The sequence below is a fragment of the Staurois parvus genome, unplaced genomic scaffold (genome assembly GCF_062004578.1).
Source record: "Staurois parvus isolate SC_StPar_1 unplaced genomic scaffold, SC_StPar_1.0 ptg001108l, whole genome shotgun sequence".
NCBI lineage: Eukaryota > Metazoa > Chordata > Amphibia > Anura > Ranidae > Staurois > Staurois parvus.
Window position 1 is genome coordinate 806922 of NW_028318904.1, and position 17490 is coordinate 824411.

Sequence of the window (17490 nt, forward strand, 5' to 3'; positions counted from 1 at the left end):
ATGGTGGTGATCAGTGACTTATGGTGGTGATCAGAGACTTATGGCAGCGATCAGTGACTTATGGTGGTGATCAGCGACTTATGGCGGTGATCAGTGACTTATGGCGGTGATCAGGGACTTATGGTGGTGATCAGTGACTTATGGTGGTGATCAGTGACTTATGGCGGCGACCAGGGACTTATGGTGGCGATCAGTGACTTATGGTGGTGATCAGTGACTTATGGTGGCGATCAGTGACTTATGGTGGTGATCAGTGACTTTTGGCGGCGTTCAGTGACTTATGGTGGTGATCAGTGACTTATGGTGGCGATCAGTGACTTATGGTGGTGATCAGTGACTTATGGCGGTGATCAGGGACTTATGGTGGTGATCAGTGACTTATGGTGGTGATCAGTGACTTATGGCGGCGACCAGGGACTTATGGTGGCGATCAGTGACTTATGGTGGTGATCTGTGACTTATGGCGGCGATCAGTGACTTATGGCGGTGATCAGGGACTTATGGCGGCGATCAGTGACTTATGGTGGTGATCAGTGACTTATGGTGGCGATCAGTGACTTATGGCGGTGATCAGTGACTTATGGTGGCGATCAGTGACTTATGGTGGCGATCAGTGACTTATGGTGGTGATCAGTGACTTATGGTGGCGATCAGTGACTTATGGTGGTGATCAGTGACTTTTGGCGGTGTTCAGTGACTTATGGTGGTGATCAGTGACTTATGGTGGCGATCAGTGACTTATGGTGGTGATCAGTGACTTATGGCGGCGATCAGTGACTTATGGCGGTGATCAGTGACTTATGGCGGTGATCAGGGACTTATGGTGGTGATCAGTGACTTATGGTGGTGATCAGTGACTTATGGCGGCGACCAGGGACTTATGGTGGCGATCAGTGACTTATGGTGGTGATCAGTGACTTATGGCGGCGATCAGTGACTTATGGCGGTGATCAGGGACTTATGGCGGCGATCAGTGACTTATGGTGGTGATCAGTGACTTATGGTGGCGATCAGTGACTTATGGTGGTGATCAGGGACTTATGGCGGTGATCAGTGACTTATGGTGGCGATCAGTGACTTATGGTGGTGATCAGTGACTTTTGGCGGTGATCAGTGACTTATGGCGGTGATCAGTGACTTATGGTGGCGATCAGTGACTTATGGTGGTGATCAGTGACTTTTGGCGGCGTTCAGTGACTTATGGTGGCGATCAGTGACTTATGGTGGTGATCAGTGACTTATGGTGGCGATCAGTGACTTATGGTGGTGATCAGTGACTTATGGTGGCGATCAGTGACTTATAGGGACGATCAGTGACTTATGGTGGTGATCAGTGACTTATGGCGGCGTTCAGTGACTTATGGTGGTGATCAGTGACTTATGGCGGTGATCAGGGACTTATGGCGGCGTTCAGTGACTTATGGAGGCGATCAGTGATTTAAGGCAGTGATCAGTGACTTATGGTGATGATCAGTGACTTTTGGCGGCGTTCAGTGACTTATGGAGGCGATCAGTGACTTGTGGTGATCAGTGACTTATGGAGGTGATCAGTGACTTATGGTGGTGATCAAAGACTTATGGCAGTGATCAGTGACTTATGGTGGTGATCAGCGACTTATGGCGGTGATCAGTGACTTATGGTGGTGATCAGTGACTTATGGCGGCGACCAGGGACTTATGGTGGCGATCAGTGACTTATGGTGGTGATCAGTGACTTATGGTGGTGATCAGTGACTTATGGTGGCAATCAGTGACTTATGGTGGTGATCAGTGACTTTTGGCGGCGTTCAGTGACTTATGGTGGTGATCAGTGACTTTTGGCGGCGTTCAGTGACTTATGGTGGTGATCAGTGACTTATGGTGGCGATCAGTGACTTATGGTGGTGATCAGTGACTTATGGCAGCAATCAGTGACTTATGGCGGTGATCGGTGACTTATGGCGGTGATCAGTGACTTATGGTGGTGATCAGTGACTTATGGCGGCGATCAGTGACTTATGGCGGTGATCAGGGACTTATGGCGGTGATCAGTGACTTATGGTGGTGATCAGTGATTTATGGTGGCGATCAGTGACTTATGGTGGCGATCAGTGACTTATGGTGGCGATCAGTGACTTATGGTGGTGATCAGTGACTTATGGCGGCGTTCAGTGACTTATGGCGGCAATCAGTGACTTATGGTGGTGATCAGCGACTTATGGTGGTGATCAGCGACTTATGGCAGCGTTCAGTGACTTATGGAGGCAATCAGTGATTTGGGGCAGTGATCAGTGACTTATGGTGGTGATCAGTGACTTTTGGCGGCGTTCAGTGACTTATGGAGGCGATCAGTGACTTGTGGTGATCAGTGACTTATGGAGGTGATCAGTGACTTATGGTGGTGATCAGAGACTTATGGCAGCGATCAATGACTTATGGTGGTGATCAGCGACTTATGGCGGTGATCAGTGACTTATGGCGGCGATCAGCAACTTATGGCGGCGATCAGCGACTTATGGCAGCGTTCAGTGACTTATGGTGGCGATCAGTGACTTATGGTGGTGATCAGTGACTTATGGTGGCGATCAGTGACTTATGGTGGTGATCAGTGACTTATGGCGGCAACCAGTGACTTATGGTGGCGATCAGCGACTTATGGCGGTGATCAGCGACTTATGGCGGTGATCAGTGACTTATGGCGGCGATCAGTGACTTATGGCGGCGATCAGTGACTTATGGCGGCGATCAGTGACTTATGGTGGTGATCAGTGACTTATGGTGGTGATCAGTGACTTATGGTGGTGATCAGTGACTTATGGTGGTGATCAGTGACTTATGGCGGTGATCAGTGACTTATGGCGGCAAACAGTGACTTATGGAGGCGATCAGTGACTTATGGAGGCGATCAGCGACTTATAGCAGCGATCAGTGACTTATGGCGGGACTGCGGCGGACATTCTGACATTGGGGGGTACTAACTTGGGGTCACTGACATCCTCAGTGACACCAATACAGTGATCAGTGCAAAAAAAACCCACTGATGCTGTACTAATGGCACTGGGGAGGAAGGGGTTAACTTTATTTTTCAGGGAAGGGTGTGAGGGGAGTGTTTTACTGGGGGGCGGGGCAAGGCGTGTACTGCAGGGAACACCGCTGATCCGGAGAGAGAAACTCTTCTGTCCCGATCAGCGTGTCCTGGAGCTGACAGGGAAGTGACAGACAGCACAGCTACTGCAGCTGTGCACTCTGTCAGCTATTGCCGCCGATCACCGGGACATAGCCGGTAATGTTCGGCTGTGACCCGGCGACTGACATCCGCGGCTGTGATCGGCGGGACAGGTAGGGCGGCTGCACGCCTTGCGCGCACCCCCTACCTGTTTACAAAACACACGTGTTAAAACGTGCTTTTGCCTGCCCCTGCCGCCCTGCGCCGTATTTCTACAGTGGCTGGGCGGCATGTGGTAATTCTTCATGTCTGAGTGATCTTTTTACGGGGAAATGGTCGCTTTGTTCACCTCTCTTCTATTCAAGGACTTCCCCTTTTTAATAAACGATCGTTCTTCAAAATGATTTGCCGATGCTTAATACACATGACATGGAGCTACACTTGAAGAATAAGATATACATATACAGAGGTGGACTGACAACTCATGGGGCCCCCGGGCAATAGGGGATCATGGGGCCCCTGTGTCCTTTCCCAAACAAAAAAAAGCCTATGAAAAAGGTACCAGGGGCAGCTCATGTGGTCCCCTACTGACCCCGGGCCCTCGGGCGGAGCCCGAGTTTCCAAATGGTCAGTCCGCCCCTGTACATATGGCCATCAGTCTCTGCACTCCTGACCCTCCCACCTACCTATGCTAGCGGGACTTCTGCGGTTCATTTCCTTCCGAATCAAACTTTGGACAAATTTTACCTCATCCGGATGTATCCAAATCTCCAAATTACAATATTAACTCATTTAAACAAATCCGAAACAAAATTACGTCCAAAATTCGAATTGAAATTGAATTAGAAAACAAACTCAAATTTGAAAACAAGGACAGAATAAAACAGAACAGAATATAAAGGAATAAAATAGAATATCACAGCTAAAACAATAGACTAGAATATAACCGTCTTCCGAAATTAAAATTTAGAATAGTATAAATTAAAATTCAAATAGAATAGGTTAGAATAGAATAGAAAAGAAATGAAAATAAAAGAATAGAAAAGAACAGAATACCAAGAACAGTAGAATAGAATAGACATAACTGTTTTCCAAAACTGAATTTTGAATAGAATACATTTGAATAAAATAGAATAGAGAAAAAATCAAATAAATTAAATTTTGAATAGAATAAATTTTAATAGAAAATATTAAAATAGAATAGTAAAACATAAAATAAATTAGAATAGAATAAAAAAAACAATAGAATAAAGTAGAAAGAATATAACCATCTTCCGAAATTCAAATTTTGCATAGAATAAATCCAAATAGAATAGATTAGAATAAAATAAAATAAAAAACAGAATAGAATATAAAAGAATAGAATATAACAGAATACCAAGAACAGGAGAATAGAATAGATATTACCATCTTCCAAAACCTGAATTTTGAATAGAATAAATTCAAATAGAATAGATTAGAATAAAATAAAAAAAGAACAGAATAGAAAATAAAAGAATAGAATAGAACAGAATACCAAGAACAGTAGAATAGAATAGACATAACTGTCTTCCAAAACTTAGAATTTTGAATAGAATACATTTGAATAAAATAGAAGAGAAAAAAATTAATAGATTAGAATAGAATAGAAAAAAACAATAGAATAAAATAGAAAGAATATAACCCTCTTCCGAAATTCAAATTTCCAATAGAATACATTCAGTTAATATGGAGTTGTCCCCCCATGGTCATTTATATGAAGTGACCCCCCATGGCCATTAATATGGAGTTGTCCCCCCATGGTCATTAGTATGGAGTTACCTCCCATCGTCATTAATATGGAGTTGCCCCCCATGGTCATTAATATGGAGTTGCCCCCCCCATGGCCATTAATATGGAGTTGCCCCCCATGGCCATTAATATGGAGTTACCCCCCATGGTCATTAATATGGAGTTACCTCCCATGGTCATTAATATGGAGTTGCCCCCCATGGTCATTAATATGGAGTTACCCCCCATGGCCATTAATATGGAGTTGCCCCCCCATGGTCATTAATATGGAGTTGCCCCCCATGGCCATTAATATGGAGTTGCCCCCCCATGGCCATTAATATGGAGTTGCCCCCCCATGGTCATTATAATGGAGTTGCCTAACTATGGCCATTAATATGGAGTCCCCCCCCCCATGGCCATTAATATGGAGTTCCCCCCCCCCGGCCATTAATATGGAGTTGCCTCCCATGGCCATTAATATGGAGTTGCCCCCCAGGGCCATTATTGACCTGGATGGACTGTTTTTTTCTAACTATGCAACTTTCTGACATCATTATGGAGTCCCCCTTCCCCATGTCTATTAGTATGGAGTTGCCCCCTCCGTGGCCATTTATATGGAGTTGCCTTCACCTATCACATTTAATAAGGGTTTGCTTCTCCCCACCCATGACCGTTATTATGAAGGTGCCCCCATTATGACTATACGATCCTCCACTCTTCTAGGAACACATTCCACAAGTTCTTGTAGGGTGTCTGTGGTGGGAATTTGTCCCCATTTGTGAAGTCAGGTACTGATGTTGGAGGAGAAGACCTGACTTATCATTGATGTTCTAATTCATCCCAAAGGTGACCAGTAGGCTTGAGATCAGAGCTCTGTATGGGACACTCTAGTTCCTCAACACCAAACTGGTCATCCATGTCTTTATGGAGTTACTTCCCATCTTCCCATGGCCATTAATATGAAGTTGCCCCCTTTTTGGCTATACCATCCTCCACTCTTCTGGGAAGACTTCCCCCAGTTTCTGGAGGGTGTCTTTGGGAATTTGTGCCCATTTGTGAGGTCAGGTACTGATGTTGAATGATAAGATCTGACTTATCAATGACGTTCTAATGCATCCCAAAGGTGACCAGTAGGGTTGAGGACAGAACTTTGCATGGGACACTCTAGATCCTCAACACCAAACTGGTCATCCATGTCTTTATGGGGTTATCTCCCATCTTCCCATGGCCATTAATATGAAGTTGCTCCATTTGTGGCTATAGCATCCTCCACTCTTCTGGGAAGACTTTCCCCCAGATTCTAGAGGGTGTCTGTGGGAATTGGTGCCAATTTGTGAGGTCAGGTACTGATGTTGGATGAGAAGATTTGACTTTCCCCCAGATTCTGGAGGGTGTCTGTGGGAATTGGTGCCAATTTGTGAGGTCAGGTACTGATATTGGATGAGATGTGACTTTCCCCCAGATTCTGGAGGGTGTCTGTGGGAATTGGTGCCAATTTGTGAGGTCAGGTACTGATGTTGGATGAGAAGATCTGACTTACCCTCAGATTCTGGAGGGTGTCTGTGGGAATTGGTGCCAATTTGTGAGGTCAGGTACTCATGTTGGATGAGAAGATCTGAATTTCCCCCAGATTCTGGAGGGTGTCTGTGGGAATTGGTGCCAATTTGTGAGGTCAGGTACTGATGTTGGATGAGAAGATCTGACTTCCCCCCAGATTCTGGAGGGTGTCTGTGGGAATTGGTGCCAATTTGTGAGGTCAGGTACTGATGTTGGATGAGAAGATCTGACTTCCCCCCAGATTCTGGAGGGTGTCTGTGGGAATTGGTGCCAATTTGTGAGGTCAGGTACTGATGTTGGATGAGAAGATCTGACTTACCCCCAGATTCTGGAGGGTGTCTGTGGGAATTGGTGCCAATTTGTGAGGTCAGGTACTGATATTGGATGAGATCTGACTTTCCCCCAGATTCTGGAGGGTGTCTGTGGGAATTGGTGCCAATTTGTGAGGTCAGGTACTGATGTTGGATGAGAAGATCTGACTTACCCTCAGATTCTGGAGGGTGTCTGTGGGAATTGGTGCCAATTTGTGAGGTCAGGTACTGATGTTGGATGAGATGTGACTTTCCCCCAGATTCTGGAGGGTGTCTGTGGGAATTGGTGCCAATTTGTGAGGTCAGGTACTGATGTTGGATGAGAATATGTGACTTTCCCCTAGATTCTGGAGGGTGTCTGTGGGAATTGGTGCCAATTTGTGAGGTCAGGTACTCATGTTGGATGAGAAGATCTGAATTTCCCCCAGATTCTGGAGGGTGTCTGTGGGAATTGGTGCCAATTTGTGAGGTCAGGTACTGATGTTGGATGAGAAGATCTGACTTACCCCCAGATTCTGGAGGGTGTCTGTGGGAATTGGCGCCAATTTGTGAGGTCAGGTACTGATGTTGGATGAGAAGATCTGACTTTCCCCCAGATTCTGGAGGGTGTCTGTGGGAATTGGTGCCAATTTGTGAGGTCAGGTACTGATGTTGGATGAGAAGATCTGACTTCCCCCCAGATTCTGGAGGGTGTCTGTGGGAATTGGTGCCAATTTGTGAGGTCAGGTACTGATGTTGGATGAGAAGATCTGGCTCACCATTGGCATTCCAATTCATCCCCAAGGAGTTCAGTAGGTTGTGGTCAGGGCTCTGTGCAGAACACTCGAGTTCCTCCACACTGTACTGGTCATCCATGTCTTTATGGACCTAGCCTATACACATGGGCACAGTCATGGGAAAACAGAAAAGGGTCTTCACCAAACTGTCACCACAAGGGCAGGAATACAGGATCAGCTCAGCCGGTATAATAACAAATACTGGATAAATATGAGATATAATATTACCGCCATATTTGGTCTCCTTCGACCTGATGTCACCGAATCTGAGGTCAGCGTAGGTGACGGAGTCGGTCATGTTGGTCCCATTTATGAGAACGATGAGAACTGCGGATGATTTACTGTAGAGGAAGAGGAAGGAACTCAGATCTGTTATAATCAGAAGAAGGGAATCACGCTCTGCTGATAGAAGACCAGCGGTCACCACCCACAACCCACCGCGTGTGCGAGAGAAGGAACAACAACCGTTTTTTTTTAGCTAAAATCTTTTTTTTAAGATCATTAAGCTGAACCATGTGGACGTCTTCCTGAACTAATAACATGAGTGTGTCCTTTACTAAAGAAAATCTACTTTGTAGAAATGTAACAAAACGTTCTAACAATCTAAAAAAAATTCATGGAAACATAAATAGTGTGAATGAGCCCTGAAGGAAGCTGACTATGAGGCACTCGTTTTGTTGCAGTGATCGGAGGCCGGTAGGGAGGAGCTTCAGGTCCTGGTGGAGCTGAGCTCAGCTCATTCACGGACACTGCGAAGGAATGCGCAAACTCAAACAAACACCGCAATGGCAACCATCAACAACGCACTTCCTGGTCAGCTGCCTTAGAAGGACCAATAGGGGAGCTTTTGACCCAGTTGGACTTCTAACCACTTCAGTACCGGCACTTTCACCCCTTCCTGTCCCCAGGCCAATTTTCAGCTTTTAGCACTCTCATACTTTGAGTGACAATTGCGCGGTCATGCAACACTGTACCCAAACTACATTTTTATCATTTTGTTCACATAATGTTACTGATTTTCAGTGCATCTCCTATTACCAGGCTTTTTTTTCCTTAAAAAATAGGTGCAGGAACTCCGCCCACAAGAGTCCCTTGACTTTGCCTCCTTACCCACCTCCGAGTACCTTCACTTGGTTCCACCCTCTACCCACCTCCGAGTACCTTCACTTGGTTCCACCCTCTACCCATCTCCGAGCACCTTCACTTGGTTCCACCCTCTAATCAACTCTGAGCACCTTCACTTGGTTCTACCCCCTACCCACCTCCGAGCACCTTCACTTGGTTCCACCCTCTAACCACCTCCGAGCACCTTCACTTGGTTCTACCCCCTACCCACCTCCAAGCACCTTCACTTGATTCCACCCCCTGCCAACCTCCAAGCACCTTCACTTGGTTCCACCCTCTACCCACCTCCGAGCACCTTCACTTGATTCCACCCTCTAACCACCTCCGAGCACCTTCACTTGGTTCTACCCTCTACCCACCTCCAAGCACCTTCACTTGATTCCACCCCCTACCCACCTCTGAGCAGCTTCACTTGGTTCCACCCTCTACTCACCTCCGAGCACCTTCACTTGGTTCCACCCCTTACTCACCTCTGAACAGCTTCACTTGGTCCCACCCCTTACCCACCTCCGACCACCTTCACTTGGTTCCACCCCCTAGCCATCTCGCAGTACCTTCACTTGGTTCCGCCCTCTACACACCTCCAAGCACCTTCACTTGGTTCCAGCCTGTACCCACCTCTGAGCACCTTCACTTGGTTCCACCCTCTACCCACCTCCGAGCACCGTCCCTCAGTTCCACCCCCTACCCACCTCCAAGCACCTTCACTTGGTTCCACCCTCTACCCACCTCCGAGCTCCATCCCTCAGTTCCACGCCCTACCCACCTCCGAGCACCTTTACTTGGTTCCACCCCTTACCCACCTCAGAGCACCTTCACTTGGTTCCACCCCCTACCCACCTCCGAGCACCATCACTTGGTTCCACCCCCTACCCACCTCCGACCACCTTCACTTGCTTCCACCCCCTACCCACCTCTGAGCACCTTCACTTGGTTTCACCCTCTACCCATCTCCAAGCACCGTCCCTCAGTTCCACCCTCTACCAACCTCCGAGCACCTTCACTTGGTTCCACCCCCTACCCACCTCTGAGCACCATCACTTGGTTCCACCCCCTACCCACCTCTGACCACCTTCACTTGGTTCCACCCCCTACCCACCTCCGAGCACCTTCACTTGGTTCCAGTCTGTATCCACCTCTGAGCACCTTCACTTGGTTCCAGCCTGTACCCACCTCCGAGCACCGTCCCTCAGTTCCACCCCCTACCCACCTCTAAGCACCTTCACTTGGTTCCACCCTCTACCCACCTCCCAGCACCTTCACTTGGTTCCACCCTCTACCAACTTCCAAGCACCTTCACTTGGTTCCAGCCTGTACCCACCTCAGAGCACCTTCACTTGGTTCCACCCTCTACCCACCTCCGAGCACCATCACTTGGTTCCATTTCCTACCCACCTCCGACCACCTTCACTTGCTTCCACCCCCTACCCACCTCTGAGCACCTTCACTTGGTTCCACCCTCTACCCATCTCCGAGCACCGTCCCTCAGTTCCACCCCCTACCCACCTCCAAGCACCTTCACTTGGTTCCACCCTCTATCCACCTCCGAGCTCCATCCCTCAGTTCCACCCCCTACCCACCTCTGAGCACCTTCACTTGGTTCCACCCTCTACCCATCTCCGAGCACCATCCCTCAGTTCCACCCCCTACCCACCTCTGATCACCTTCACTTGGTTCCACCCTCTACCCATCTCCAAGCACCGTCCCTCAGTTCCACCCTCTACCCACCTCCAAGCACCTTCACTTGGTTCCACCCCCTACCAGCTCTGAGCACCATCACTTGGTTCCACCCCCTACCCACCTCCGACCACCTTCACTTGGTTCCACCCCCTACCCACCTCCGAGCACCTTCACTTGGTTCCAGCCTGTACCCACCTCTGAGCAGCTTCACTTGGTTCCAGCCTGTACCCACCTCCGAGCACCATCCCTCAGTTCCACCCCCTACCCACCTCTAAGCACCTTCACTTGGTTCCACCCTCTACCCACCTCCCAGCACCTTCACTTGGTTCCACCCTCTACCCACTTCCAAGCACCTTCACTTGGTTCCAGCCTGTACCCACCTCCGAGCACCGTACCTCAGTTCCACCCTCTACCCAACTCCAAGCACCATCACTTGGTTCCACCCTCTACCCACCTCCGAGCACCATCCCTCAGTTCCACCCCTACCCACCTTCGAGCACCTTCACTTGGTTCCACCCCCTACCCACCTCCGACCACCTTCACTTGGTTCCACCCCCTACCCACCTCTGAGCACCTTCACTTGGTTCCACCCTCTTCCCATCTCCGAGCACCGTCCCTCAGTTCCACCCCCTACCCACCTCTGAGCACCTTCACTTGGTTCCACCCTCTACCCATCTCCGAGCACCGTCCCTCAGTTCCACCCTTTACCCACCTCCAAGCACCTTCACTTGGTTCCAGCCTGTACCCACCTCTGAGCACATTCACTTGGTTCCAGCCTGTACCCACCTCTGAGCACCGTCCCTCAGTTCCACCCCCTACCCACCTCTAAGCACCTTCACTTGGTTCCACCCTCTACCCACCTTTGAGCACCGTCCCTCAGTTGTACCCCCTACCCACCTCTAAGCACCTTCATTTGGTTCCACCCTCTACCCACTTCCAAGCACCATCCCTCAGTTCCACCCCCTACCCACCTCCGAGCACCTTCACTTGGTTCCACCCCCTACTCACCTCTGAGCACCATCACTTGGTTCCACCCCCTACCCACCTCCGACCACCTTCACTTGGTTCCACCCCCTACCCACCTCCGAGCACCTTCACTTGGTTCCACCCCCTACCCATCTCCAAGCACCGTCCCTCAGTTTCACCCCTTACCCACCTCCGAGCACCTTCACTTGGTTCCATCCCCTACCCACCTCCGAGCACCTTCACTTGGTTCCACCCCCTACCCACCTCTGAGCACCTTCACTTGGTTTCACCCTCTACCCACCTCCCAGCACCTTCACTTGGTTCCACCCTCTACCCACATCCAAGCACCTTCATTTGGTTCCAGCCTGTACCCACCTCTGAGCACCTTCACTTGGTTTCAGCCCGTACCCACCTCTGAGCACCATCCTTCAGTTCCACCCCCTACCCACCTCTAAGCACCTTCACTTGGTTCCACCCTCTACCCACCTCTGAGCACCATCCCTCAGTTCCACCCCCTACCCACCTCCGAGCACCTTCACTTGGTTCCACCCCCTACCCACCTCCGAGCACCTTCACTTGGTTCCACCCCTTACCCACCTCCCAGCACCTTCACTTGGTTCCACCCCCTACCCAGCTCCGAGCACCTTCACTTGGTTCCACCCCCTACCCAGCTCCGAGCACCTTCACTCAGTTCCACCCCCTACCCACCTCCAAGCACCTTCACTTGGTTCCACCCTCTACCCACCTCCGAGCACTATCCCTCAGTTCCACCCCCTACCCACCTCCGAGCACCTTCACTTGGTTCCACCCCCTACCCACCTCCGAGCACCTTCACTTGGTTCCACCCTCTACCCATCTCCGAGCACCGTCCCTCAGTTCCGCCACCTACCCACCTCCGAGCACCTTCACTTGGTTCCACCCCCTACCCACCTCCGAGCACCTTCACTTGGTTCCACCCCTTACCCACCTCCTAGCGCCTTCACTTGGTTCCACCCCCTACCCAGCTCCGAGCACCTTCACTCAGTTCCACCCCCTACCCACCTCCAAGCACCTTCACTTGGTTCCACCCTCTACCCACCTCCGAGCACTATCCCTCAGTTCCACCCCCTACCCACCTCCGAGCACCTTCACTTGGTTCCACCCCCTACCCACCTCCGAGCACCTTCACTTGGTCCACCCCCTACCCACCTCAGAGCACCTTCACTTGGTTCCACCCCTACCCACTTCCGAGCACCTTCACTTGGTTCCACCCCCTACCCACCTCCGAGCACCTTCACTTGGTTCCACCCTCTACCCATCTCCGAGCACCGTCCCTCAGTTCCGCCACCTACCCACCTCCGAGCACCTTCACTCGGTTCCACCCCCTGCCCACCTCCGAGCATCTTCACTTGGTCCACCCCCTACCCACCTCAGAGCACCTTCACTTGGTTCCACCCCTACCCACTTCCGAGCACCTTCACTTGGTTCCACCCCCTACCCACCTTCGGGCACCTTCACTTGGTTCCACCCTCTACTCACCTCCCGGTACCGCGCCTTTTAGAGGTTACAGAGCCAAATACCATTTTGTGGTGATAAATAATTTGTATGAAATGTGGTACTGATAACAAGAAAAGCAAAAAAATTGATCCCTGCAGCCAGCAGCATTAGACCCCCCCCCCACAGTAAGAATAGATTCCTCTAGCAACAAAATACCACCCCAGCAACAATAGACCCCCAGCAGGTACAACAGATCTCCAAGCAGCCAGCATCAGTAGACTCTACAGCAGCCAGCAACAATAGACAATAGATCCCTTCCTCAACAGCAGATACCTTTCAGCAACAATTGACCCCCTTCAACAACATACTTTCAGTGCCGGGACTGCGTCCCCCCGTGTTCCCGCTGAGGAACAAATATATTATATAATATATACAATAAAAATTAGGCATACACCAGTTAGGCCTATTATCCCCGAATAAAGTGTCCTGCTGCTGATTCTGTACTGCTGAGTCCTCTGAATGCTCTCAACTCTTGCAGTACAACCCCTCGGTGCCTGAACTCTTTGCCTTTAGTAAATTTGGGCCTGGTGACGTTCACTAAAAAATTGTCCTGCTCCTGGCCAGTTTTAGTCCTCATCCACACGGGTCGTTTTTACAGAGGCTGTTTTTGACTTTTGATGATTTTTTTCTCCAGCCAGTAAACCCCCCAGCATGTTCTCCTAGGTGTCCATACACACAGAGACTGGAATCAGCGTTTTCTGGCTGGAAATAAAACCCGGAACTAGCGGGCTTCTAGAGGTGTTTTTTAGCTGTAAACACGGATTAATGCTGAAAAACGCAGCAAAATGCGCTAAAACATCGCAAACCAGTGTTTTTGGACGTTTTTTTGACCAAAAAATTTTTTTTTTTTAACAACACTAAAAGAAACATGAAAAAACTCACATTTTAACGTGACTTTACACAGCTAACGTTACCAGTGTTAGTCCTCATGCACACGGGACGTCATTACAGCGGCTGTTTTTGGCTTTTGATGTTTTTTTCTCCATCCAGTAAACCCCCCAGCATGTTCTCCTATGTTGGAATCAACATTTTTTTGGCTGGGAAAAAAACCCAGAACTAGCGGGCTTCTAGAGGATTTTTTAAGCTGTAAAAATGCTCTAATGTAGAAAAACACAGCAAACCAGAGTTTTTGGATGTTTTTTGACCAAAAAAAAGTTTTGTTTTTTTTTTAAAAATGCAGACGCAGAAAAACGCAGGAAAACACTGCTAAACACTAATACAAAGTTGCTGAAAAAAGCTGAAAAATTCACATTTTTAATGTGACTTTAGACAGCTAACGTTACCAGCGTTAGTCCTCATGCTCACGGGACATTTTTGAAGTGGCTGGTTTTGGCTTTTGATGTTTTTTCCTCCAGCCAGTAAACCCCCCAGCATGTTCTCCTCGGTGTCCATACACACAGAGACTGGAATCAGCGTTTTTTGGCTGGAAATAAAACCCAGAACTAGCGGACTTTTATTGGACTTTTTTAGCTGTAACACCGAAAAACGCCGCAAAACGTGGAAAAAAGCCACAAACCGCTGTTTTTGGATTTTTTTTAATCAAAAACTGCTAAAAAACGCAAACGCGACAAAATTCGGGCAAACGCTGCTAAACACTAATGCAAAATTGCTAAAAATTGCTAAAATGTACCGGCGTTATCAAAACGTCCTGTGTGTGTTGAGTCTTACCCCTTGCAGCATAAAGGCCTGGCCTGTTCTGCTAGCACAATTCCCACCTGAAAAAAAATACTCCTCCTACCACAAATCCCCTCCCTCACCATATTACCTTTTCCAGCACAAGCCCCCCAAAATTCCCCCTCCTAGCACACATATTCTCCCCCCATCCCCTCTCCCAACACAGATCCCCTTAAATCACCACTCCTAGCACACTTCCCTAAATTTCCCCTCCTAGAACAATTCTTATTCTCTGCCGCCCCTCCAAATTGCCCCACCTAACACAAATCCCCTCCACCCAACTTCCTTGTGGTGCTCCCCCACTTCACATGATACGACAGTGCCCAAGGCAGCTGCCTCTCCTGCCAACCCCTTGTTCCATCTCTGCCCTAACCTACCCACTATGAAAAATCCACACCAACTGGAGGGGGAAAATGCTATTTATTAGCCCTGACCATCCTAAAGATGGCAGCACCTTAACACTTCTCATCTTCCCCACCACCATCCCAACACTTCCCCTCCTCAGCTTCAGCACCTTAACACATCTCCTCCTCGCCACCTCAACATTTCCCCTCCTCAGTGTCAGCACCTTAACACATCTCCTCCTCATCAACATCCCAACACTTCCCCTCCTCAGCTTCAGCACCTTAACACATCTCCTCCTCACCACCATCCCAACACTTCCCCTCCTTAGGGCCAGCACCTTAACACTTCTCATCTTTCCCACCACCACCCAAACATTTCCCCTCGTGAGAGCCAGCACCTTACCACATCTGCTCCCCTCCACCACCCCAACATTTCTCCTCCTCCTCATCACCATCCAAACACTTCCCCTCCTCAGCTTCAGCACCTTAACACTTCTCCTTCTCATCACCATCCCAACACTTCCCCTCCTTAGGGCCAGCACCTAAACACTTCTCCTCCTCGTCACCATCCCAACACTTCCCCTCCTCAGGGCCAAACCTAAACACTTCTCCTCCCCAGGGCCAGCGCCTTAACACATCTCATCTTCCCCACCACCGCCCCAACACTTCCCCTCCTCAGGGCCAGCTCCTTAACACTTCTCTTCCTCAGGGTCAGACCTTAACACTTCTCCTCCTTCCCTGTCACCCCCCATGCTTCCCCTCCTCAGGCTAGCACCTTAACACTTATCCTCCTCCCCACCACCCCAACACTTCCCCTCCTCAGAGCTAGCACCTTAACACTTCTACTGTCCAGCACCACCTCAACACTTCCCCTCCTCGGGGCCAGCACCTTAACACTTCTCCTCCCTATCACCCCAACACTTCCCCTCCTAAGGGCCAGCACCTTAACACTTCTCCTCAGCCCCATCACCCCAACACTTCCCCTCCTAAGGGCCAGCACCTTAACACTTCTTCCCAGAACCCCAACACTTCCCCTCCTCAGAGCCAGCACATTTACACTTCTCCTCCTCCCCACAACCACCTCAACTCTTCCCCTCGTCAGTGTCAGCACCTTTCAAAGGAGGAGGAGGAGAAAACAAGTGCATTAGCAGAAAAAAATGGCTGCTATACAACTTTGATGAGGAAGAGTGTGTGCCTTTTGCTGTGAACAGTCTCTTTGTATGACATCTGCTGTTAGGATTTTCCGAAACAGCAGGAGGAAGGATTTCCCTAATGTCAGAGCTGTATTCCAGAGCTAGAAGACCAAAAATGACCTGTTTTTTAATGTCAGGTGAGTCAGTTTGTCTAGAGACTGAACCTATGTTGTGTTGTAGGGGTCTGAGGTGGACCTGAGCAAATGGGACTGCCTCAAAGGAAGCTATCACCAAGCCCAGAACTCTCATACACAATTGTAGAGTTGCATGGTCCAGGGTTGTGGATTCCAAGTCTGAGATTGGAAATTTTCCTTGGGATAGCTTGAACTGTGATTAGAATAAGACCCAGATACTACAAGAGATGTGTAGGATCCAGTGCTAATTTCGGAAGGCTCAGGATCCTTCTGAACCTTTTTTTAAGGTCCTGATTGTATCAATCACATTGTTGGTCAGAAGTCTACAGAGGCTAGAAATTCTGCCTGATGGAGAGAAGCTATGACAGGCCTAGTGGATTCCACGAGAAACTTTTGAACTTGAATGAAGACATTTAAAGCCTTTAAACCCAAGATAGGGCTGCTGATACTTATTGTTTTGGAGCAGTTAAAATGTTTGAGTAAAAACCCTGAAAACTCTGTTGGAACAATGGTGCTAAGTCTTGGTTCAAAAGACCCAAGGGAGCAGAACGTAGGCCTCCTAGTGTATGGGAAGTTGGACAACATGATCCAGGCATCCAAGTTGATTTCTGACCAGTCTGCAAAAGCCAACAGACATCCTTCTACTTTGGAAAGCGGCAGCTTCCATCAATGCTGACTTGTCTGAAGTTTTTGAGGATATCGAGGCCCAAGGTTTGTGATTGAATAGATACTCTGGCGTGTGCCTATCCTTGAAGGTTGAAGTCTGGGAGTAACAAAAGGAACTATTTTTGGCCTCATATTCTGGCTTAGGCTTCTTCTGCTAGACAGTTGGGCACTTTTACCCCTTGGTGAAATCCCATATGATGGTGTCCAATGAGGCGCCATCAAAGCGTATGTTCAGCAAGCGAATTTCTGTTTTGCAGAACAACATTTCAGCTAAAAGGTTCTCTTCAAATTCACTGAAAGGAGATTCATTCAGGAAATAAGAACAGTTTTGACTAACCTGTCTAAGCAATTGTATAGGGCTGAAGGCATAAGCTATAAATGCTCTACAAATAACAGATTGGTGAGGACATACATTTAGTGCATTCCTCTGAAGTTTGACAGACTGACATCCCGGCTAGGGAAGGATACATAAGCAGGGTCTGCTAGCACAAATAATTTGGAAAGGGTTTCCAGACATGTTTTAATGTGATCCATAAACACTGGCGCATCCTCATATTGCAGTCCAGCATAGCTTTGGAGAACTCCTCTCTGGAAAAGACAGAGAAGGGGGGCACACCTGATGAAGCTAATG

The 17490-nt window shown here is 48.9% G+C and overlaps 1 protein-coding gene across 1 annotated transcript in view; it reads right to left on the reverse strand.

The window, feature by feature from the left end:
- Positions 1–7869, reverse strand: part of LOC149440239 (C-type lectin domain family 10 member A-like) — a 54023-nt gene extending 46154 nt beyond the window's left edge. Inside the window, exon 1 of the mRNA XM_089658878.1 lies at positions 7770–7869. Within this exon, the coding sequence (XP_089515004.1) occupies positions 7770–7839 (70 nt within the window). The 5' untranslated portion in view covers positions 7840–7869. The remainder of the gene's footprint in view (positions 1–7769) is intronic.
- Between the last annotated feature and the right edge of the window lie 9621 nt (positions 7870–17490).